This window comes from Vipera berus (assembly GCF_964194415.1).
Source record: "Vipera berus genome assembly, chromosome: 2".
Lineage (NCBI taxonomy): Eukaryota > Metazoa > Chordata > Lepidosauria > Squamata > Viperidae > Vipera > Vipera berus.
This window is the reverse complement of record NC_138203.1, coordinates 123,495,761-123,520,502: the sequence shown is the minus strand read 5'-3', so window position 1 is coordinate 123,520,502 and position 24,742 is coordinate 123,495,761. Positions and strand designations below refer to the sequence as shown.

Sequence of the window (24,742 nt, the reverse complement as noted above, 5' to 3'; positions counted from 1 at the left end):
CATGCCTGTTGTGACAGTGGAAATTTGCAAACAGTTTTTGAAGACAGTTCCAAATAGAGCATGTTGCAGCAATCCATCTTAGACTATCATGGTCATATCTGATTACTGGTAACCTCCTACTTTAGAGCTGCATTGTAGCCATTTAAGAAAAACTTTTGCCTTTTGGTTGGGCTGATTCATGCCAAGTGCAATAATGCCTCCTGTAGTAAGTTCAGTTCTTTAAGATTGCTTACATATTTTGCATTTCCCACTCCCGTGTTTATCCTAGGAGATACTGCTTCCAATCTTGGAAGCGCTGTTGATGAACTCATGAGACATCAGCCCACGCTCAAGACAGATGCTACCACAGCCATAATTAAGGTAAGAGGCCAGCAAAATGCCCCTTGCTATACAGCACTGTTTTATAACTGTCAATCCAACTAGCTTCTCAAGGTAAGCAGTGACCTGTTACTGGATTACTTAAAAAAAAATAATCTAACTTGAAATACAGCATTGTAATTCTAGTAGAAAGAGTGCCAACATGTTTATGTACACTTTTTTTGCAGCTACTGGAAGAGATCTGTAACCTGGGCCGAGATCCCAAGTATATTTGCCAAAAGCCCTCCATTCAAAAGGCTGACGGAACAACCACTGCTCCTCCACCTCGTTCCACTCATGCAGCTGAGGAGGCCTCCAGTGAGGATGAAGAAGAGGAAGAAGTTCAAGCCATGCAAAGCTTCAATGCCACACAGCAGAGTGAGGCAGAATCTAGTCAACAGTGAGTAAATGAGGCTCAAAGGAACAGCAGGTGACAGCTTGTTTTGCCAAAATAGCCAAATATACCCTACTCTGCTCTTTCAGGCTACCAGCTTGGATGGAAGTGAGGATTCTCTGAAAAGAAATAGGGCAGTAATTTTTGTGTAAGACAATTCTGATGAGGTTCCAGAAAACCTCTTAAGATTATGCCTGGGAAATTAAGGGTCTTCAGAATCCCCCCCAATGCCACAAGGAAAATGCTTTTGAAAAAGAGGAATGTGAAAAGTGGTGGGATATTACAAAGAAGGATGGGAATAAACTATTTATACTCAGCTTCCACTGATCCTCATGTTTGTCTCAGGTTAGCTACTAGTACACTTGCTGCTTATGGCCAAAAAAGTTTGTGGATAAATTTGGCTGTCCACTCCAGTACAGTATGCAAAACAGAAAATGCACAAGATCACTCGTGTTAGTAGTATGTACATTTTACTGTGGGTAATCTCTGAAAAGGGCATAAAACATTTTGAAGTAATACCCAGCATTTCATTTAAGGCTGCATTCCAAATGAATTAAGGAAGTACTGAGACTCACAGTTAAATAACTACCCTGACATCAACTGGGAGACAAACTCTGCACCAAGTGGAAGATCAAACAGATTCGTGACAAACCTAGTAGACAACTTTGTCACCCAAAAAGTAGAGAAGGGAAGTAGGGGATTAGCCATTTTGGATCTAATTCTGACTAACAGAGAGGAATTGATAGAAGGTGTTGAAGCCACAGGAACCTTGGGAGGAAGTGATCATGCAATATTGGAATTCAACATTATGGAAGCACAAGCAATGGAATACAGTCAAACTAGAGTCTTGGATTTTAAGAGAGCTAATTTCAATAAACTTAGAGTTTAGGAATGAGAATCCTCAAGGGGAAAATAACTCAAGAAGCTTGGGAAATTTTGAAAAGTGAGATAATAAAAGCCCAGTCTAGCACAATACCAACAAAGAAGAAAAATAACAGCTCTCAAAAGAAACCTGCATGGCTGCATAAAGAACTCTTTCATAAATTGTAAGATAAAAAGGACAAGTATAGAAAGTGGAAAGAGGGACACATAACTACCGTATTTTCCGGCGTATAAGACGACTGGGCGTATAAGACGACCCCCCAACTTTTGAGAAAGATTTTCATGGGTTAAAAAGTTGTCTTATACCCCGGAAAATACGGTAAGTCAGAATATCAGCAAATAGCCCGAGCCTGCAAAGACAAGTGAGGAAAGCTAAGGCTCAAAATGAACCAAGGCTTGCGACCAAAGTCAAAAATAACAAAAAAAGCTTCTTTCAACATGTAAAAAACAAGAAAAAAGTGAAGGAAATGATTGGTCCATTAGTGGGTGAAAATGGCAGGAAGGTGACAAGCAACAGGGAGAAAGCAGAACTATTTAACTTGTTTTTTTGCATCTGTCTTTACACAAAGGGAAAAAACAGACCAATCTATCAATAATAGTGCCATAAAAAACAGAATAGAAACACGTTAAGATAGGCAAGAAAATGGTAAGTGAGCACCTGTCCAGCCTAGACGAGTTCAAATCACCAGGACCAGATGGATTACACCCCAAGGTTATCAAGGAACTGGCAGATGTGATCTCAGAACCACTCAACTATATTTTTCAAAGATCCTGGAGCACTGGGGAACTACCAGAGGACTGGAAAAGAGCTGATGTAGTTCCCATCTTCAAAAAAGGGGGAAAAATGGATCCAGGAAATTACAGACCTATCAGCCTGACCTCAATACCTGGGAAGATTCTGGAAAAGATAAACAACGAATCAGCGAGCACCTAGAGGCAAACAAAGTCATTACTAAAAGCCAACATGGGTTTGTCAAAAACAGATCATGCCAGACAAATCTTATTGCATTCTTTGACCAAGTGACAAAATTAGTGGATCAGAGGAATGCTGTGGATATAATTTACTTGGACTTCAATAAGGCATTTAATAAAGTAGATCACAACCTACTACTTGATAAGATAGAAAAATGTGGGTTAGACAGCATCACCACCAGATGGATTTGTAGCTGGCTGACCGGCCGTACTCAGCATGTAGTCCTCAATGGAACCTCAACTACATGGAGGGAAGTGTGTAGTGGGGTGTCCCAGGGCTCTGTTCTGGACCCAGTGCTCTTCAACATCATCAACAACGATTTGGACGAGGGGATAGATGGGGAACTCATCAAATTTGCAGACACCAAGCTGGCAGGAATAGCCAACACTCCAGACGTCAGGCTTAAGATACAGGAGGATCTGGACAGACTTGAACACTGGGCACTATCTAACAAAATGAAATTCAGTGGTGAAAAAAGTAAAGGTAAAGGTTCCCCCGCACATGTGTGCTAGTCGTTTCCGACTCTAGGGGCCGGTGCTCATCTCCGTTTCCAAGCCGAAGAGCCAGCGCTTGTCCAAGGACGTCTCCGTGGTCATGTGGCCGGCATGACTAGACGCCAAAGGCGCACGGAACACTGTTACCTTCCCACCATAGTGGTCCCTATTTTTCTACTTGCATTTTTACGTGCTTTCAAACTGCTAGGTTGGCAGGAGCTGGGACGAGTAACAGGTGCTCACTCTGTTATGCGGCACTCGGGATTCGACCCGCCAAACTGCCGACCTTCTGATCGACGAGCTCAGCGTCCTAACCCACTGAGCCACTGCGTCCCTTATGGTGAAAAAAGTAAGGTGCTACATTTAGGCAAGAAAAACCCAAATGTACAGGTATAGTATAGGGGGTATCTTGCTCAATAGGAGTAACTGCGAGAGGGATCTCGGAGTCCTAGTGGACAATCAGTGTGCTGCAGCTGCCAAAAAAGCCAACACAGTGCTAGGCTGCATTAACAGAGGGATAGAATCAAGATCACATGAAGTATTAATACCACTTTACAATGCCTTGGTAAGGCCACACTTGGAATACTGCATCCAGTTTTGGTCACCACGATGTAAAAAAGATGTTGAGACTCTGGAAAGAGTACAGAGATGAGCAACAAAGATTATTAGGGGACTGGAGGCTAAAACATATAAGGAATGGCTGCTGGAATTGGGTATGTCTAGTTTAATGAAGAGAAGGACTAGGGGTGACATGATAGCTCAGGCGCTGCCACAAAGAAGAGGGAGGCAAGCTATTCTTCAAAGCGCCTGAAGGCAGGACAAGAAGCAACAGATGGAAACTATTCAAGGAGAGAAGCAACCTAGAACTAAGGAGAAACTTCCTGACAGTTAGAACAATTAACCAGTGGAACAACCTTCCTCCAGAAGCTGTGAATGCTCCAACACTAGAAGTTTCTAAGAAGAGACTGGACAGCCATTTGCCTGAAATGGTATAGGGTTTCCTGCCTGAGCAGGGGGTTGGACTAGATGACCTCCTAGATCCCTTCCAACTTTTACTATTATGATTATGAAATAGGAGTGAGGAAATATGAGTGTTTGTCTACTTTTATTGTGTCCATACATTGCTAACCAGCAGCTTTATTTCAGTCACTTCTGGGTAGGGAAGGACCAGGGAAGCACCTATAAGGCTGCAGTGAAGATTATTGTGGGCATCTGTTACATGAACTCTCTCGGATCCTGTGCAGATCCTTTGAACTTGACTGAGGAATGGTGTAACTCTGTTGCCTGTCATTTGAGCTTGTTAGTTCTGAGGAAGTGGACAGGACTATAAGTGTAGTTAACTGTGTTCTAGATCCATGTTTTTTCTGGTTGGTCAAGGATCCTGGGAGGAGAAATGAGGTTGGATCCTTGTGAATGCATCCCTAAGAGAGGATGGTTCCACCAGTTCTGAAAGAGGTGTTGGTTCAAGAAATCATTGTTAGAGCCAATGGAGCTGGATAGTTTTTGCCCGCTCTCTAACTTTTTTAAACAGGGTTATTGAGAAGGTCTGTGCCTTTTCAAAGGTCACTGGAGGAAAAGGATTATTTGAAGCTTGTTCAGTCTGGTCTCAAATTGAATATAGCATTGAGGCTGCATTGATTGCACATTTTGATGACCTATGGAGGTCTTTGGATTGGGGTGCTGTACTGGTTTTCAGGTGATGGCACATGACTGGGCTATTTGTGGGACCACCTATCTGATTATTTCTGCCCATATCACTCACTCGGTCACACAGAGTAAACACGTTCCTGGTCCCATCTCTGAGACTGTCATTTAATAAGAGCTTGACAGTAAGCCTTCTCTGTTGCTATGGTTGTGAAATGAGCACCTCCAGTTTGAGTGAGAGCTTGTTATTCAATAGAAGATAGGCAGCTACATAAATGTTTTAGATAAAGGCATAAATATTCAGATATGTCTATGTTCTTTATTGGTTTTATAGTTTTTGTTTAATTCTGGTTGTTGTTTTTATTTTGTGTATGCTACCCAAACTCATAAATTATGTGTCCAGTAGCCTTTATGCATTTCTTTATTTCTTGAAACAAACAAATTAAAACAGCTGTAATAGATCTCCAAATTTTGTTTCATCCCACTTTTCATTTCCAGAAAAGGGTATTTTTGTATTTGAAAATAATCATTATTGGTAAATTTGATATTATGATCTCTTGCTTTCTCAGTACTATCTATATTAAAAGAGCAAAGACGTGCACTTCATCTTCTGGAGACTAAGTAGAATTTGAGTTTTAGAAATCTGGTAGATGTTTTGGGGTTTCTATGTCTGAACTGGTTTTGGAAGTTGCAGCTTCTGTATAGTGTTGATACTTATTTTATTTTTCTATTTTGCTTTAAATTGAGCTACATAGATTCACAATTCAGATGATTCATTAAATCTGGAATGTTTTTTTTAAATGATAACATATAAAAAAGGGGTGGAAAAAAGAGTATCCCAGTTGTCATATATACACACACATACACACACGTGTGTGTGTATATTAATGTACACTATATATAGTTATATATTAATGTGTAAAAACAAAAAGTTGAGAGAGTGTTTTTATCTTGTATTATGCTAAAAAGAGTCGGAAGTCAACACCTTTTTTTCCTTTTTCCCTTGTTACCTCACACCTTCTCTTCCCCTCTCCTTTTCCTTCCCTTAATTTTTTTATTTCTATTTTTCTTTGTATTTTATAAATAAAAAAAATTAAAAAAAGAAGAAAGGATAACTTATAAAAACGACAAAAAGCAAATATAATGACTGAATTCATCCTTTATTGCTTTTTCTTCTTTGAGGAGGAAATGTAAAAATCACAGTCAAAATAGCTGAAGTAATAATTTAATTAGATTTTGAATCTGACTAGGTATAAGGATGTTTCATATGCATATTAGGAAATAAATTAAAGTTTTTCAGTGGAACCCTTTTTGCAAATAAATGTGAATTATTCCCTCCTTCTCTATGTCTCTCTAATATGTTATAGGTTTTCATGGGGAGATGCATTTCCTCCCCTCTCCAGGAAGAATGTGACAATTTTTATTTAAAAAATTTATATGGCCCTCCATCTAAAGAAATATACGTTTGTAATAAAGGATCACTAGCTATTATGAGTTGTGAGCAAGACTAGCACATTGATCAAGTATTACTGTTAATTGATTGTATATTGTTCAAATTTTATTTATGGATTATATGCCATCAACTTTTTTTCCCCAAAAATTTTACTTCTTGAAAAATTTCTGGTGATTATGATAGACCCTTTCAAATTCAACACAAATATAATTTCAGATTCATTGTATCACTTAGAAATCTTGAGAAATATCAAATAAATTTTCAGTGACTATGATGTATTTAATGGCATAAGATTTCTGACACTGCATGAGTTCAACAGGCCTAAAAATATTTGGCTGCTGATTTTAATTTGTACTCAATATTTGATATATCTCACTGCAATGTCCAGCAATAGTTAACCAGCATTGATGGCTTACCTGATACTATTTTTCCATCGTGGCAATGTCCTAGTGAAACCTTTTACAATATTCATCATTTACCATATTCATCTGTACTTAGATTTTTGTGAAGGAAGTCCAAGGGTGATTGCAGAAAATGAATCTTCAGTGGATGTTGTAATTCAAGATCTTGTTTGCTGTAAAACATTTGTGAACCAGCTGAATATAGTTTGGTTTTCTGTAGTTGCCAAGAAAATTCTCAACAACATCCTTGAAGGCTTTCCAGGCTATTTTCTCTGGTCCCACTAACAGATTCTTGTCGTTGATGATATATCTGATCTGTGAACCAACAAAAATTCCTTCCTTAATCTTGGCATCAGTTATTCTTAGAAGCATCTGTCTCAAATAACACAAACCTTCACCTTCCTTGTTCATCATTTTTCACAATTTTTTTTATCAATCTGAGTTTTATGTGAAGTGGAGGAAACAATATCTTTGTCAGACCAAGAAATGGTTCAAGTGCCGCTAACTCTGTAAATGGCTTAGCTGTAAAGCATTATGAAGCAGTATATAAGTCTATGTGCTGTTGCTGTCTGTCTGTCTGTCTATCTATCTATCACATTTAGGAATCACCCATCTCCCTGTCAGAGAGACTCTAGGCAGCATACAAGTAAAATGTAAAAAACATAAAAACTAAACTTAAAATTTGAAATAGAGGCAAGGATAATCAAAGTTGACATTAAAAGTTACTTAAAAGATGGAGGGTGAACTTTCAAGGATGCTGTATGTTCATCTGTGAAAGTGGATGTCTTATAGTCAAGTATACTGTGACAAGTTTTAATTCAGGCTGGTCTTGGAAAAACAAGTTCCCTGAATTATTAATGTTCACAGAATACCTTCTCTCAAATTCTCTTTTAAGCAAAACTTAAATTCTTTGGTTTACAGACAGTTTTTGTTTTATTAGTATAACAAATACCAAGCCTTTTTTACTCTTTAAAGTATTAACTCTAGTCAGGAAAACCAATTTTGGAATTATTAAAGCAGCATTTTTCCCCAGGTTCATTTGACTGCTCCAAAAGGCTATTCTTAGTTGTTTCCACGTGTGTGTGGAAGCATAACTATTTTGCTTATGAACCTAGAAAAAAACATGGCTATTTTGAGAGTTCAAAAGAGATGCTCATAGCATTCCTGTGCATTAAAATAAGACTTCTTTTGGAAGATTTGTGCGTCTCTATGAATCAGAGGCTGAAGCTTCATAATAAGGTAAAGGTAAAGGTAAAGGTTCCCCCGCACATGCGTGCTAGTCGTTTCCGACTCTAGGGGCCGGTGCTCATCTCCGTTTCATAGCCGAAGAGCCAGCGCTTGTCCGAGGACGTCTCCGTGGCCAAAGGCGCACGGAACGCTGTTACCTTCCCACCGTAGTGGTCCCTATTTTTCTACTTGCATTTTTACGTGCTTTCGAACTGCTAGGTGGGCAGAAGCTGGGACGAGTAACAGGCGCTCACTCTGCTACGCGGCACTCGGGATTCGACCCGCCAAACTGCCGACCTTCCGATCGACAAGTTCAGCGTCCTAACCCACTGAGCCACCGCGTCCCTCATAATACTGTAGAGCAAAAACTATAGAGTAGCTTGAATTCACAGAACTTCAGGAAGCTGTGACACAGCAAATGTGATATTTCTGAGGACAAAATGTTTCCTGGGCCAACAAATGGGAGTGGTGTGTGTGTGTGTGTGTATTGTCACTTTAAGCATTTTTAGCAGAGTGCGCCTGCTCACTGGCACCCTGATCTCAGCTTGTGAGAACCTTGCGGAGGGGCTGTCTTAGCTCACTGTTTGTTTGGCAAAGTCTCCTACAGCTTCTGAGTGCCTGCCAGCTGTTTCTTTGTAAACTTCTGAACTCTGAAATTTTCTGTCTATGGGACAATTTAACCCCATCGACTCCCTCATTTAATGTGCTGGGTGAGGCTGCCAAGGGGAAAAATGCAAAACTGGCAGTCGGCATTTGAAACCAGCTAATTCAGGGACATCATGGTGTTTTGCGAGAAAAGGAAAGCAGAATGTCAGGAAAAAGGCTCGCCCTCCTGGGTTGTGTGGTTTTTTTTTTAATTATAACCAGTTCATTATCTTAAAGTACCCTGGATTCAACGTTTTTCTGCCTTACAGGATCCCCATTAATAACAAAAAAAAATTGTTCTGAATTAAGATTCTGCGATCCTTATATTGCCCTGAACTAAGTAGAAGTAAGATCTTATATTTGTAGGGTCTAGAAACAGTTAATCTTCTCCTAGCTTCAGGGAGGAGGCCATGTTTCTTCTGGCTAAACTAGCAGGGCCGGATTTCCTTTTGGCTTGTCTGCTGCCATGTGGCAGGTGCCTGGTTGGGACTGGAGTAGCCCCAATATCCTCCGCTTACCCACCTCCCCGCCCTGCAGTTTGCTTGATCCCTCCTTGCTTACATCAGACATTTTCTTCTTTTCCCCGACCAAAATCTGTACGGAGCATGCTCTTTACGTCACTGTCCGATTCTTCCCCTTCTCTCCCTCCTGCCTGGCTCCATTTTGCTGCAGAACTCCATGGCGCCTGGCAGTCGACCATTCATGGCTCTTGCCATATTCCCGTTTTTAATCCAGTTCAAGGCCTCCGGCCAAAATGGACAGTATTGCTTTGTTCCTCCCCTTGCCTTTTCTTGTCTCTCCCCCCCCCCCAAGTCCTGGTGCCTTTTGTCATTTTGATGCCGCTTTTGGCACATTATTACCGCAATCTAGATGCAGAGCTGCCCTATGGATATTTTTCGTTAAAGGAGGCTGGATGAATAATAGTTTTGTCCCTTTTTTTGCCCTATCTTTTTGGAAAACTCCATGAAAGAAGGTTTTGCATAAAATCTAAAATGCAAGTGTAGGCAATCATACTTGTCCATTGTAAAAAAATGTGGAAGATTTGCAGTGATAGTAATTTTTCCTCTTTCTAGGGTGGTTGGGACAGAAGAACGGATACCAATTCCTCTCATGGATTACATCCTTAATGTGGTAAGTTCTTGAACAGTAGGTGGAGCTTAACGTATACTTTTGCAAGATGTTTGTGAAAAGACTTAATATTTTCAGCTGTAAGATTGCTGTGAAAATACTTGATAATATTTTCAAATTTTAACAGGGTAGGGGTTAGAAAATGAAATATCCATGTCAAATATTTGTAAAGTTACAATAATGCTGCTGTGCTGGCTCTGCTGTTCAGTTGGATGGGAGCAGTATCCTTAAATTAGTTTCAAATATTGAAATAGAAGTAGCTTTACCAGGTTGTATTTAGATTTTGATACCTGTTTATTTATTACAATATTCTGGGAATCTTACAAAACGGCCCAGTTGTTGCCTCTTAAAAAGTTGGGTGGAGTTACTCTTGACTGTATATATTCTAGAATCCGTTAAGGAACTACTGAATTAAGAAGTTGTTATGCTTTCCATATCTCCTGATGTAGAATTACATCCCTTTGTAGAACTGTAGAAAACTTAATTCTTTTCTTCTCTCTTTTCCCATCATTTTTCTGTCTCCCCAGATGAAATTTGTGGAATCGATCCTCAGCAATAATACCACAGATGACCATTGCCAGGAATTTGTGAACCAGAAGGGTCTGCTGCCCCTTGTGACCATCTTGGGCCTGCCCAACTTGCCCATAGACTTCCCCACTTCAGCAGCCTGCCAAGCTGTAGCTGGAGTCTGCAAATCCATATTGGTAAGGAGGAGAATACAACATTTCCCTTTCCAGAAGGTAATTATCACTGCCATTGAGTTGGAAGTATACACAGACTTCTGGAAATCCTCCTCTTAAATCCCCCATGCACCTGTTACAGGCTTGTGCTGATTGCATCATTGTAGCTGACAGTGCTTGTTAGGTTTGCAGAGTTTATTAGAGGACCATGGTTGCCTTTTTTTCTAGCAATCTTATTCCCTTAGATTCAGAATTGTCCCATATAATATACTACCATAAAATGTCTTAGAGTAGAAAGAATCCAGTAATAGGATGAAGCCATACAGCTTGCCCAATTAGGATGAGTTCAAAGGAGAAAAGCAAAGTTGTTGTTGTTAGTTGCGAAGTCGTGTCCGACCCATCGCGACCCCATGGACAACGTTCCTCCAGGCCTTCCTGTCCTCTACCATCTTCTGGAGTCCATCTAAGCTCACGGCTACTGCTTCAGTGACTCCATCCAGCCACCTCATTCTCTGTCGTCCCCTTCTTCTATTGCCCTCGATCTTTCCCAGCATTAGGCTCTTCTCCAGTGAGTCCTTCCTTCTCATTAGGTGGCCAAAGTATTTGAGTTTTAGCTTCAGGATCTGGCCTTCTAAAGAGGAAAAGCAAAGAGGAAGAAGCAAAAGCCTCTGAACATAAAGATCTATATTACCAAGAATAATGTATTTTCCATACCCAGACATTAGTGGGTGAAATAGTAAGATTTTCAGTGTCAGTTTGTTGGCTGTTTTAGTTAAAGTTCAGTTTTACAGCCTTGTACTTGCACATGCACCCCTGAAAGTCTGGGAGTCCTTTACAGTTTTGGATTGGGAATGAATACATTATCAAGGAAAGGGAATCTGTAGCCTCCCAGATTTTGCTGAACTGCAACTCTTACGTTGTTGAGTATATTGGCTAGCACTTGTAGGTGTTGTGGTACAATTCACACACACACGAATTTTTGGAACCAAGTAAGGTTCATATAACTGCAAGAATGAATGTATGAAGTATGAACAAAGTAAGTCATACCCATTTCTCTGATTTGCATAATTTATACTAATTGTAAAATTTCTCTTGAAATTGTGCAATTTGGGAAATATTAGTTCAGAATTTTAAAACTGACTAATAGTTGGCCTTTATCAATGGTGGGATTCAGCCAGTTCGCAACACTTTGGCAGAACCGGTAGCTAATTTTTTGTTGCCCAGGCCCAGAATGAACTTCTGGAAGCGGCATCCACACAGAGATTCGGTTGTTCACATATTTGAATCCCACGACTGGCTTTTATGATGAAACTGTTTTCATGGGAGGAAACTGCCATTTTTAGTCAAAACTGCTTTAGCAAGGCATAAGGATTGATTCAAGCAACACGACTGCTGAATGGAGTCTTATGGAAATCCATTTGTACATTACTAGTAATGTCATATTTAGGGATCTGCATAATATTTACAGGTAATCCTCGACTTACAACCATTCACTTAGTGGACTGTTTTTAAAATTAACAGGACTGAAAAAAGTGACTTATGACCATTTTTCACACACAACTGTTGCAGCATCCCATGGTCACATGATCAAAATTCGGACGCTTGGCAACTGACTCGTATTTATGACGGTTGCAGTGTCCCAGGGTCATGTGATCGCCTTTTAGGCTTTCTGACAAGCAAAGACATTGGAAAGTCAGATTCACTTACAACCATACTATTCACAACTGCAGTGATTCACTTAACAACTGCCTTGCTTAGCAACAGAAATTTTGGGTCCATTGTGGTGATAAGTATAGAACTGCCTGTATAAGCGAACCATCATGGAGGTCTCGCTTGTCCAGGCCAAAATGCTATTTGCCAGAACTCAAATTAAGTATTAGAATCAGGGCGTAATCCTGTAATCTTTGAATAAAATGCAATTTCTTCTGAAGATGTTTAGAGCTCTCTACTCTCCACAGATCATCTATGTGTGGAAACGTCCTGACCACAGACCAAATTTGCTGTTTCTAGGCAGGTTTGAGGTTGATCAATTTCCCCACCACTACTAATTAAGCATTAATACTCTAATTCTGCTGCTTTTACCCAGGAGCCAATGGCATTACAAAGTTCAGGGAAAAGTGAAAATGATGTTTACCCAATCATTGAACCAGCGGGTTCACTGCTTTTGTGCTGGTCATAATATTGCCTCTTCATAAATCCCTTACAATTGAATAAAAGTGGGTCGGAAAAATCAAAACAATATATCAATTGATTTAGCACCATGAGTAATCGTTCCTTTGCTAAAAGAACATTTTTAATATTTAACATAGATTAAATTTTATTTAGCACAGATTTTTTTAAAACAACTGATTAGCAACTGTAGGGCTAACGGTCTAGGTCTGTTGTGTTAATAGCATCCCAACAAGGTGGCCTACTCTGAAATTGCAAGGAGTCAGTAGGGCAGGTTCAGTGCTATTTTGTATCATTAGCAAGACTAACCTGTTCCCTCCCTTCGAACTATAGGCAGTAAGGGTGGCAAGGATAGCCAAAACAACCCACTATCTTGTGATATCATCAGGCTTGATAATGAGATTCTGTGACCAAGTCTTGTAAGCATTCCGTATGAAATGCATGCCTAGCTGAACATCTGTTTCTATTGGAATCCAGTTTCTCAAGGCAAGTGGAACACCTATAGCAATACAGCAGAAATTTAGGCACCCCTGCCGAAATTACACATTTCATTGCATCTCTTTAAGTGATCGGCTAATGCCTTATTTACATGGTACAAAGTTAAACCTGACATCTTTCTACGAATTGGAATGCATCTTTTCTATTCATGGACAATTGTTTACAAATTCAGAATAAGAAAAAAGTAAATACCGCCTATAGGCCGTCTGTGAAGGAGATGGGCGATTAATAACTCTGATATATAAATAAAATAAATAGATGGAGAAGTTTGGATGTCCTTTCATTTAGAATATTGTCGTATCTCCTTTGGCAGAAACAGCTTCCAAACATTTCTTATGCCCAGCTAAGAGTGTTCTTGTTTTTGGAATTTTTTTTTTGTATTCTTCCTGTAAAAATAGTCTAGTTCCCGAATTACTCATAGTTCCCTTTGCATGTCCTGTGTGCTTGATATTTTCATACAGATTTCATACTGAAGAGATTTTGAAATTCATTCCAAAACTTCCCATTTCTTCTTCTATGTAGAGGCAAAAGAGCTCTGCAAGAAAGAGAGGGAGATAAATCCAAAAGCAAGTACATAACGTATGGTCAAGAGAGCCTACGCTTTTGCATACAACTATACTTAGCAACAACAATTGAGTCTGGCAACTCGGGTCTCTAAGCGGAAGATCACGTGACCATGATGGGCTTACAACCTCACTTCTCCTTCGGCCGTTAAGTGAAATGCCATGGTCACTAAGGGAAACATGTGACTGTGACTTAAGTTACTAACTCTGCTTGTCACAAGCCAGTTGTGAAGCATACAAATGGTGATCGTGTGATTGCAGAAGGCTGTTTTTCTACACTGTTGTAACTTTGAATAGTCACTAAATAAGGTGGTTGGTAAGCAAGGACTACCTGAATTCATAATTATTGCATGTTCTTAAAGGAATAGTGATATAACACCTGGACCTCCTACCATTCTCCAGTTTGGGTTTATAGTGGCTGGTCACTAGTACATTGTGTATCCTATTGCTTATCCTTAAGAATATGCTTTCATATGTGCTAAGCAAAGATGCTGTGAATTTTAATAGGTAAGAATAAAGTTGAATTTTTGTATCCTAGGGCAGTGTAAATGTCCCAGGAATTTACTGTTCAGCTACACATAGCTGCTGTATTTTCTTCAGGTTTCCAAGTATAAAGGCTTATTTGGCTTTAAAATAACAGATTGACACTTGTGGATCAAGAAAATGTGCACTACAATGGCAATCTATAGATCTGTACGTCCACCTATAGCAGGCATGCCAAATTCCCAACATCATGTGACGTATCGGGATTTTTTTCCCCATTGCCGGCAATGGGGTGGGCCTGACCTATAGGGTCATATCTTTCCATAAACTTTTGATATAGCTGTTGATATGATTACTGTACTTCACTGAGAAGGATATTTTTAAGAATGCAGTTTGGCTTCGATTGTCTCTGTCGGCATGTGCAACATTTTCTCTTCAGGAAGTCCATATTTTAGTGGGCAATTTTGGAATGACAAGTAATTAAATTTGGTAATTCATACACTCTTAGGACAGTGAACTGTGGCATTATTTCCTTTTTCTTCAATCAGTGACTCATCATTTCAAATCTGAATTTGGGTTTTATGTATGATTGTTTATCTTAAGTGGGCTGTTTCTTTACAGATCCATTCATGTATGTAGTCTTTGATTTACAACTGTTTGTTCAGTTGAACAAACTGAAGAAGCTTGAATGAGAAACATCTTAAAGAAAAATCGGAAAGTTCAGTTTGCCTTTTAAAAAAATCACCTTTGAGTCAAGGACTACTTGTACAATCACATAGTCAGAAAGGATTCAATATGTAGTAAATCAAAGATTCTGTCCTGTCACAGACAGGGTTTATGCATTATATTGGTTGGAAGCCATAATTTATCTTCTTTCCTTGCTGCGGGAGCTACAGAAAGTAGGGTCAGACATATTATGATACCACTAGCGTAGGTGAAATTGAAATCCTTGGATACTTTATTGGTTTGGGGGTTTATGGGGTACTTAAGAGGCAAATAGGTACTTTAAACACATAAACAAGGTACCTTCCATCCCTTAACAACCTCCCTCCAACAGGAAACAGGAAGTTTTCAAGGTGATCTATGGTGGCTGATTTTTCCCCCCAAAGTTACTCCTTGATGCAGGTTCTCTACTTGGAGGTCATTCAGGACTCACAGCTCCTACCAGATAAGTAGATGAAAGCTGTGGCCAAGATGGCCTATGCCCGACTTTGGCTGATGCTTCAGTTGCGGCCTTACCTGGGACAAGAAGACTTGGCTAGAGTTAACTCATGCCCTCATCACTACTTGATTAGACTACAGTAACATGCTCTACTTGGAAGAGTATTTGGAAACCACAGTTGATCCAGAATGCAGTAATGCACGTATCTTGGGGCTCCCTGTCTTGGGAGTGTATAACACTGATTTTGTGGGTCCTGCATTAGTAGCCAATTAGTTTGTGGGTCCAGTTTGGATCTGTTTTGGTTAGTCCAAATCAATCAGATCTATTATGAAAAAGCTGCTAAAAATCCCGTTGAAGTGAGAACATGCTGTTTTTGTAGTAGTACTGACAGTGACATTGTTCTTGTTGAGATCAGACTAACTCCCACTCCATAGGGGTTTGTTTTTTGTTTTTTGTTTTTTTTTTTTTTGAAAACTAATGAAAATCAGTGTTTTCAAATAGCCTTCTCCTAATTTGTTGGTGCCAGCATTTTTTCATTTTTTTTTCTTATTTTACTATTCTGTTGTGTTTTTATTTTTGTAACTGATACTTTAAACCACTTTTTTTTCTATTTAAGCCGCCAACATTCTTAGAAATGTCAGATAAATAAATAAATATTCTAGGATTTCTGGGGCCCCAAATGGGATATCGGGTCATGACACCTGGGAGGCATAAACTGTTAATCCCAGCTATAGTGGGGTGTGGACCTCTATGTAGCTGTTGTTTTTGCGTGTGGCATAAGTTGGTTGAATGTGGATGTTGAGTGAATATGGAGAAGTGTTAGTGTGGTTAGTAAGATAATATTTTTTAAAAAGAAAACTACTGATTTTGAACATCAACTTGTTCAGTGTATGAATACAATATATACGAAGGCAAGAGAAAGAGTGTTGATGGATGTTTAAGTAAACCATGAGTCATGACTTTAAACAACATCGTGGATTAGAGTTTGGAATGGTGTGTGAGGCAAAGACTTACGTATTAGAGGATTTGATGGATTACACTAGTTCTGTTTTCTGTATCCTAGACACTGTCTCATGAGCCAAAAGTGCTGCAAGAAGGGTTGCTTCAATTGGATTCCATCCTTTCTTCCTTGGAGCCTTTGCACCGACCCATCGAGGAACCTGGTGGTTCGGTCCTGTTGCGGGAATTGGCGTGTGCTGGCAATGTAGCTGATGCTACTCTGTCTGCTCAGGCCACACCCTTACTCCATGCCCTGACAGCGGCCCATGCTTACATCATGATGTTTGTGCATACTTGCCGTGTAGGACAAGTAAGAATTGCTTTTTGGCTCTTTCTTTCTTTCTTTCTTTCTTTCTTTCTTTCTTTCTTTCTTTCTTTCTTTCTTTCTTTCTTTCTTTCTTTCTTTCTTTCTTTCTTTCTTTCTCTGTCTTAATGCTGCTTGATGTCACCGATGCCAAATTCAGTTGTTCAGCAACGTATTTTCTCTTCCATTTACAGAGTGAAATTAGAGCCATCTCAGTAAACCAGTGGGGTTCACAATTGGGTCTGAGCGTGCTGAGCAAGCTGAGCCAGCTGTACTGTTCACTAGTGTGGGAAAGTACTGTGCTGCTGTCATTGTGCACACCAAACAGGTATGGGCACGTGATAGATGTGAAACCTACTTTGCTGGTGGTATAAAATTGCTGGGCTGGAGATGGATAGAGAAACTGTGCTTATTTATAAATAGGCATTTGAGTCAAAAGACCCCTAGAGCAAAGGCCATACGTTTAGCAAACAAACTCAAGTGTGTCAGCGGTTCCCTTGGGTAAAATATGCCAGGAGTTGGGGTAGTGTGCATACGAGGGTATGTTGCAGAAAGTGCCAAAGTGGAAGCCCTTGGTTCACCTTCCCTAAACGAGCAAAGACAGCATGAACTTTCTCTCCCACATCCATCACACCTTCTTGGAGCCAGTTGGTTGAGGAAGAATTCACCAATAGCTGCTACTTTTAGTACCTCTAAGAATACTCAACCGTTCCATTTCTGCTTCTTTAGCTAGGCTTCTAGTATTTAGTTGAAATTTTTTTGAGGCTTGATTATTCATTGTGTGGAAGGGATTTGACAGGAGGCCAAATAGAAATGGAAATGGCCTAAAGTAGCTTTTGAGCCCTCAGTGGCTCAGTACTAATATTGTATAGGACCCTTGGTCCCTGTGGCACTGTTGTACTTCATTCCATTGTTCCAAGTTACTTACTATTTTTTTTCCTGTTGTGAGAGGAAACCAGTCCATCTGCTAGATGTGTGCTACTTATAGCATTATCTGATCTTTCCTATGCTTGCAGTTTACCTTCAGGATGTGAATTTGGCCAGGCTGACATGCAGAAATTGGTGCCAAAGGAAGAGAAAACTGTACCAAGTGCTACCCCGGGAGCCAAAAAAGCAGGTATGGTTGGGAGGTAGATGCTCTTACCTGTTGAGTTGAGATCTGATACAAAATTTAGATTTCCTATCCCATAAAAACTGTATTGGGGGGAGGCTATTTGGCAGAAGAAGCATTTTGCCCTTTATACCCCTGATGGCAAAGTACAGTAGCCAGCTTTCTTACCAATCTTCTTAGGCTCCTCCCATACAGCAGTGAAATTATTGTTATATTGTATGCTTTATTGAAGCAACTTCAACACTAATCAGTTTCTTATCAGACAAAAAGTATTGACTTAACAAAAGAGGCTACATTTGCATATAGTCAATTTTTTTCCCCAAATAGAAACTTATCTGTTGATGGGAAACTATCATTTAATGAGGTATTCTGGGGGAGTTTGACAGTTCATTTGAAATTAATGCTCCTGCCTTGCTCTTTTCATCCCCTATACAGTTTTGCTTATCTTCTGTCTCAAACCCCACACTTAGTCTGCCTATTATACGGAGTCCTTCCAGCTTCTAAAGATTTCTGTGCTTGTAGTGGTGATTCCATTAGGTTCTATTGATATTTGAATTAATGAACAGTTTAGTTCCTCCCAAATGAAATTGTGGGAAATAGGCTGGCAGAAGGATCTTCGAATGGATAATTTATCGGCATTACTTTTTGCAGATGGTGAACCAGAAGCAGTGGGAGCTGGAACCATGGAGGCTTCTGCCCAAGGCCTGCTAGAAGGAATTGGCCTGGATGGTGACACCCTGGCACCAATGGAAACTGATGAACCTAGTTCTTCTGATCCCAAGGGGAAGTCAAAAATAACCCCAGCCATGGCAGCTCGGATCAAGCAGATCAAGCCCCTTCTATCAGGTGAAGAAGGGAAAAAAAATCTGTTGGAATTGGTTCAGAAAAAAGAGGAGAGCTTTTGAATGGAATGCAGTACCTATGATTAGAGAACTCTAACTACAGTTCTGTTTTGTGACTTCCCTTCCCTTTCCAGATTTGTAAAGATAAAAGGCTTAGAATGTGATTCTTTGCTAGTATAAAAGGTAAAGGTTCCCCCGCACATGCGTGCTAGTCGTTTCCAACTCTAGGGGCCGGTGCTCATCTCCGTTTCAAAGCCAAAGAGCCAGCGCTTGTCCGAGGACGTCTCCGTGGTCATGTGGCCGGCATGACTGGACGCCAAAGGCGCACGGAACGCTGTTTGCTAGTATAGCTATATTAAAATTCTGGAATAATTTTTATGAGAGAAGTCGACAACTTTTCTGGAGCAATGAGCACATTTTGAATATTGAGAGCATATTGTGAGTTCTCTTACTGGTTGCCCTGACTGGGAAGCTTCTGTATTAACAACATGGCTGTTATGATGAATCCTAGCCAATTATAGCACAGTTTATAAGAAAATAAAATAACGAGTTGCTGCTTACTGTATTCTCTAGTCCAGTGTTTTTCAACCACTGTTCCGCGGCACACTAGTGTGCCGCGAGATGTTGCCTGGTGTGCCGTGGGAAAAATAGAAAAGTAATTATAAAATACTTTCTTTGTGTTTATTTGATTCCTATTCAAGAGAATTACTTTATATATAGTCAATATAGGCACAGAGTTAAATTTTTTTAACATTTTCTAATGGTGGAGTGCCTCGTGATTTTTTTCATGAAACAAGTGTGCCTTTGCCCAAAAAAGGTTGAAAAACACTGCTCTAGTCTTCTAGAACCTGCCTTTGCTGCTTTCTTCCAAGCAGGTCAGTATACAGTATTTCCAAGTGTTGAACTACAGCCATGCATCATTTTGATTTTCCAAGAATACCTGTGAGCCTTTTGTGAAGCCAAATTCTTCATCTTACAGATAAAGAGACTTGAGACAGAGAATCTGCTTTGAAGCGTATCACTTTTCCTGCTTGTTTTTAATAACATAACATTGAATTTATTCTCTCTCTCTCTCTGTCTGTCTGTCTGTCTCGTTCTCTCTTTCAGCATCTTCTAGGTTAGGACGTGCTTTGGCAGAATTATTTGGGTTGTTGGTCAAACTCTGTGTTGGTTCTCCAGTAAGACAACGTAGGAGCCATCATGCTGCTAGCACCACTACTGCTCCCACTCCTGCTGCTCGCTCAACAGCTTCAGCACTCACCAAACTACTCACTAAAGGGCTTTCCTGGCAACCCCCTCCTTATACACCCACTCCTCGCTTCCGGTAAGTCCTGCTGATCACTATTTCGGGTTCATCCTACAATGCTTGTGGTAAGGGGAAAGCCTATCCTAGACTTCACAGACAATAATGTTTTGCTACATTTTGCAAAATCAGCAGCAGGGTTTTGAGTTTGCTTGATTAACAGAATTGTTTTTGCTTTTAGTTTGACTTTTTTCATCTGTTCTGTCGGTTTCACCTCACCGATGCTGTTTGATGAGAGAAAATATCCTTACCACCTGATGCTGCAAAAATTCTTGTGCTCTGGAGGCCACAATGCTCTTTTTGAGTAAGTTGCATGCTGGTTTATTTGGACTATGAAATATTTCATTAGCTAATCATGGTCTTTGAAATTCAAACACTTGGAATGAAACAGGCAGTTAAAAAAATGCAAAGCACAGCTGTTGCGTCCCTCCTAGAATGAGTCCAATAAATTTTTGTTTAATCAGTTTAAAAAGGCAGTAATCTATTGCTGCTTGGCAGATTTTAGATAAGAATATGCCTCTCAGAAAAGGTGCTGAGAGTTCCACTATCCTTGTGGAGTTTCTCAAACTGGAAGAAATATAGCTTATGAGCCAATTGATAACAAGAGTTTGATGGATACGAATACCTGTTTTGAAAAGCATTGAGCCAACCTTTGAAAGGATTATGGTAGTGTATGTAGTTCTTTTGGTACAAAAGATGCTATGCAGGTAAAAGATAACAGACCAGATAAAACTCATCACAGCGTAGTCATCAGAGTTCTCTGGAACAACCTGACATAGACCATGGCAACAACTACAGAAGACTTCGTTATTTCAAATGATGCATTGCAGTAGAATAATTGTAAGATGAGGACATCGATGAAAATAGGGTTGTCATGGGCTAAGCATACAATTTCAGAAATAAAAAGGGTAGGTAGAGTGAATGGACAATTGGCGTTGTGTGGATTGTCCTTTCCTTTTATTCAGGCCGAACTGATTCTTAGCTTTAGAAAGGCATCTTGTGGTCCAGCTCTCGCTATCCAGTGGTTTGCTGGCCATCAGAGGAGCTAATGGATCTGATACGGCAGCAGTTGCTGGCATTGGGCTAGGAGACTTGGAATGGCAAGTGCATGGTGGAATGTGGCAACAGTTGAGATAGTGGACCCTTCAGCTCTGAAGCAGCCACAGAATTAACTGCATTGACTGCTTGTTCCACAAAGACATTCTCAAATGAAAGTAAACGTGAACTGGGCATCTGTTAAATGGGAACATATCAAAACAATTTTTGTCCTAGCTAAGATTCACAGAGTTGTTATATAAGGACATGAATTAGAAAAGGGAAATCTTTTGAAAAGGGGGAATAAATCAGAAAAATGTATGACATTACCAATGTGATAGTTGGAATAAAATCGTATTTTTAAAAGCACCTCGTATAGATACTGCATTGCCCCAAATCCTTATATTTCAATCACAGAGCATTATTGGGAATTAAAGCCAGCTCCGTTCTTGACCCCTGAATGTGACAACAGTGAGAAAGATTTATCAGTAATGATTCACGATTGTGAGAAACGTGGAGGCAGCACAAGATGATCTAGAAAAATTCCTTCGGATCAGCGGTGCAGTTGGTAGAAGGGCTCCAGGGCAGGGATATAACCTTGGTAGGATTGTGTAGGAAAAAATAATAACTGCATGCTTAACAGGTATAATCACTTCACATCCCACCCTCCCCAGGACTTTCAACTGGGCCCTTTCTATGGGAGGCAAAGTTCCAGTTGCTGAAGGATTGGAACACCCGGATTTGCCTGATGGCACAGGCGAGTTTCTGGATGCCTGGCTCATGCTGGTGGAGAAAATGGTGAATCCTACCACAGTGCTGGAATCTCCCCATTCCTTGCCTGCAAAGCTACCAGGTGGGCAGAACTACCTGCAATTCAGTGCTTTGCGTTTCCTTGTGGTAACGCAGAAGGTGAGTAGTTGCAGTTTCTCTTTTTTTTTCCGTTTTCAGATCAAAGGTTATATGGAAGTGAAATATATAGAACTATATATGCTGTTACACCAGCTGCTGCTGTAATGTGACTGCTATAGCAGAAACTCTTTGCGATCAGTCTAAATAAGAATCTGTTACCTTGTGGTATAAAACAGCCGATCTATCTTGTTTTGTTGTTCAAAATGTTACCGAAATCCCAACTTATTCGCATTTAATGTTTGCCCATACATATCCCTTGTATAATTGTATCTTATTCTCTTATATGTGTAGAATGCACCATGTGATGCATTCTAACCTCTCCCCTTTATAAGTGATTTCTGTATCCAGAAACTGCAAAATTCTACCATTTCTGACTTTCCAAGGAGGAAAGCCCACGTAGGGCTACCTTTGCTAGCTTTTCTCCTCTGTTGTGCAGGCAGCCTTCACTTGCATCAAAAACCTATGGAACCGTAAGCCACTGAAAGTATATGGAGGACGCATGGCAGAGTCCATGTTAGCTATCCTGTGTCACATCCTGCGTGGAGAACCAGTTATCCGTGAGCGTCTTGGCAAGGAGAAAGAGGGAGCACGCAGTGAAGAAGAGGCAGGCCAAGAAGAGGGTGGTGCCCGAAGGGAGCCACAAGTGAACCAGCAGCAGCTCCAGCAGGTAGAAACCATTCCATTATTTTAGTGCTTTGCAAAAGTTGCATTCTTGTTTTAAGCCCTTTTCCTTGGGGGATGTAGTTGACTTTTAAACTGAGTCTTCTGGTTGTCTTCTGCTTGCATATCCAATCCCTTTATGAAGTTTTCTGCCTCTGCCTATTTTCAGCTGATGGACATGGGCTTTACACGAGAGCATGCTATGGAAGCTCTGTTGAACACCAGTACCATGGAACAAGCCACAGAGTATCTTCTGACACATCCTCCACCCCTTATGGGTGGGGTTGTAAGGGTGAGGCAATCTAGCAGTTTAAGATTATTTGACTTATAGAAATTTCTTAGCTTCCTTTATTCTAGATCATTCATTCCCAATCTTTGTTCTTTTGAAAGCTGCATTGCTTTGGAATTGGGGGGCCCACCTGTTATTGATGAATGGGCCTTAAGCCAGCTGCAAGCAGAGCCAAAAAGGGGTGGGACAGATAATGTTTTCTCCTTTTGATGTATCTTTTTTTTTGCTTTGAATCTTTTTCATTTTTATCACAACAGTTAAGCTAGATTGCTCTTCCCAGAGTCTAAACTGATTGTGTAGATGTCAGGGTTGTGGCAGGAGTTGCTCCCGTCCCATTCTAGATACTGATAAAATAAGCCTTCACTCCCCAATTGTAAAAGATGAAATATGCAATCATCAGTTAATTAATTACTATGATTCTGATGCTTTTAGCTTAGAAAATATTTTTGACGAGTGTATACAAAAGAGAGCTCTACTCCCACCCGAATGTTACAATTTTAGATTCATGCAAATGTCTAGTTTCCTTTCGGGTGCAGATTAAGTTGGATTCCAGTAGCCAGTCACTAATACTCCAGACCTGTTTGTGGGTTGTCTGGCAGGATCTCAGCATGTCTGAAGAAGATCAGATGATGAGGGCCATTGCTATGTCCCTGGGACAAGACATCCCCATGGACCAAAGGGCTGAATCCCCAGAGGTAAAAACAAAAACTAAAAACCCTTCATATTGTGATTTTTTCTTATCTCTGCATGTCTTGTTGTAATCCTAATCCTTGACATCGTTATTTTAAAACAACGTATAATTCATATTAAAGTAACACCCAAATATGTAAGCTGTTCTTCAATTTTAAAATTAGATCTCTTCAGTACTGCTTGATCTTTTGCAGTCATATGTTTTTAGCAACATTTTTTGGGTTTTTAGTAATCTTGAAGCCTGCAATTGTACCAAAATCATTTCAGTTTTTCATTAAAAACCCTGTACCTTTCAGAGTCCTATAAAATGAAAACCCAATCACCAGCAAAAACTTTCAGTTTAAAGGACTTGTTATTAATTTTTAGACCCATTGTATTTTTTCTCTTGTCTTATATCTCTATTTAAAATTTCAAGAACCAACCTAAACAACAAAGGGACAACCTTGTTTTGTCCCTTTCTGAATATCACATGGTTTAGTCAAATCACCATTCAATTTTTTCAAAATGTACTGTATATATCAGCTTGATTCTATGAAGAAAACTCTCACCAAAGTCCATATCTTCCAGAAGCCCTAACAAGGAGTCAAGCAAATATTAGAAGAATATCCCAATGTTTCAATTTAGATATAGCTCCAGAAATAGTCTCCAAAGAAGAAGTACTTATCTGTTCCAAGCAGTGTCTTTCTTTAGCTTCAGAGAAGAATAAATCCAAAATATGATTTAGAAATGAGGTTGTTCCTAGCATCCATATATAAGGCCACATCACAGCTGAGAAGTCGATGGGAACCACTGCCCCCATTGCTTAACTCACAAGCCAGTTGAGAAAACCTCCATTTCTGTAAGTCACTGGCAAGGAGCAACAGTCCTGCTGGGGTCAAATGGTTTCCTCTTTCTGTCCAGAGGAAGGAAGAAGCCCCCCCCCCCCTTTTTTTTTTTTTTGCAGGATGCAAAACAACCTGTGACAATGTTTCTGAGAGCATTGGAGGCATCTTCACTGCCATTTTCCCTACCGAAAGGCTTTCCACCAACAATTTTTAATGATCTGCCATGTAGGAGAGATAAAGGAGGCAAGTCAGTTTTCATGCTGTAAAATGCCCCAAACCATTTTTTTAAACCAGTGGTTTCTTTCTTTCTAGGAAGCTGCTTGTCGGAAAGAAGAAGAAGAACGCAAGGCTCGAGAGAAACAGGAAGAAGAGGAAGCCAAGTGTCTGGAGAAGTTCCAGGATGCAGAACCTCTTGAGCAAGAAGAGTTGCACAACTTCACTGACACAATGCTACCTGGCTGCTTTCACCTGCTGGATGAGCTCCCGGATACAGTGTACCGTGTCTGTGACCTCATTATGACTGCCATCAAACGTAATGGAGCTGATTATAGAGATATGATCCTCAAACAAGTTGTCAATCAGGTGGATTATATTTTTATGCTAAGAAAGCATTGGATCTGTGT

The 24,742-nt window shown here is 40.0% G+C and overlaps 1 protein-coding gene across 1 annotated transcript in view; it reads left to right on the top strand.

The window, feature by feature from the left end:
- Positions 1 to 24,742, top strand: part of HUWE1 (HECT, UBA and WWE domain containing E3 ubiquitin protein ligase 1) — a 104,842-nt gene that overhangs the window by 45,328 nt on the left and 34,772 nt on the right. The window contains exons 22-36 of the mRNA XM_081320365.1: positions 269 to 360; positions 546 to 757; positions 9,544 to 9,601; positions 10,126 to 10,338; positions 16,217 to 16,462; positions 16,651 to 16,784; positions 17,473 to 17,573; positions 18,219 to 18,413; positions 19,517 to 19,733; positions 19,894 to 20,016; positions 21,422 to 21,656; positions 22,093 to 22,323; positions 22,486 to 22,608; positions 23,205 to 23,300; positions 24,432 to 24,701. Of these exons, the coding sequence (XP_081176491.1) occupies positions 269 to 360; positions 546 to 757; positions 9,544 to 9,601; positions 10,126 to 10,338; positions 16,217 to 16,462; positions 16,651 to 16,784; positions 17,473 to 17,573; positions 18,219 to 18,413; positions 19,517 to 19,733; positions 19,894 to 20,016; positions 21,422 to 21,656; positions 22,093 to 22,323; positions 22,486 to 22,608; positions 23,205 to 23,300; positions 24,432 to 24,701 (2,546 nt within the window). The remainder of the gene's footprint in view (positions 1 to 268; positions 361 to 545; positions 758 to 9,543; positions 9,602 to 10,125; positions 10,339 to 16,216; positions 16,463 to 16,650; positions 16,785 to 17,472; positions 17,574 to 18,218; positions 18,414 to 19,516; positions 19,734 to 19,893; positions 20,017 to 21,421; positions 21,657 to 22,092; positions 22,324 to 22,485; positions 22,609 to 23,204; positions 23,301 to 24,431; positions 24,702 to 24,742) is intronic.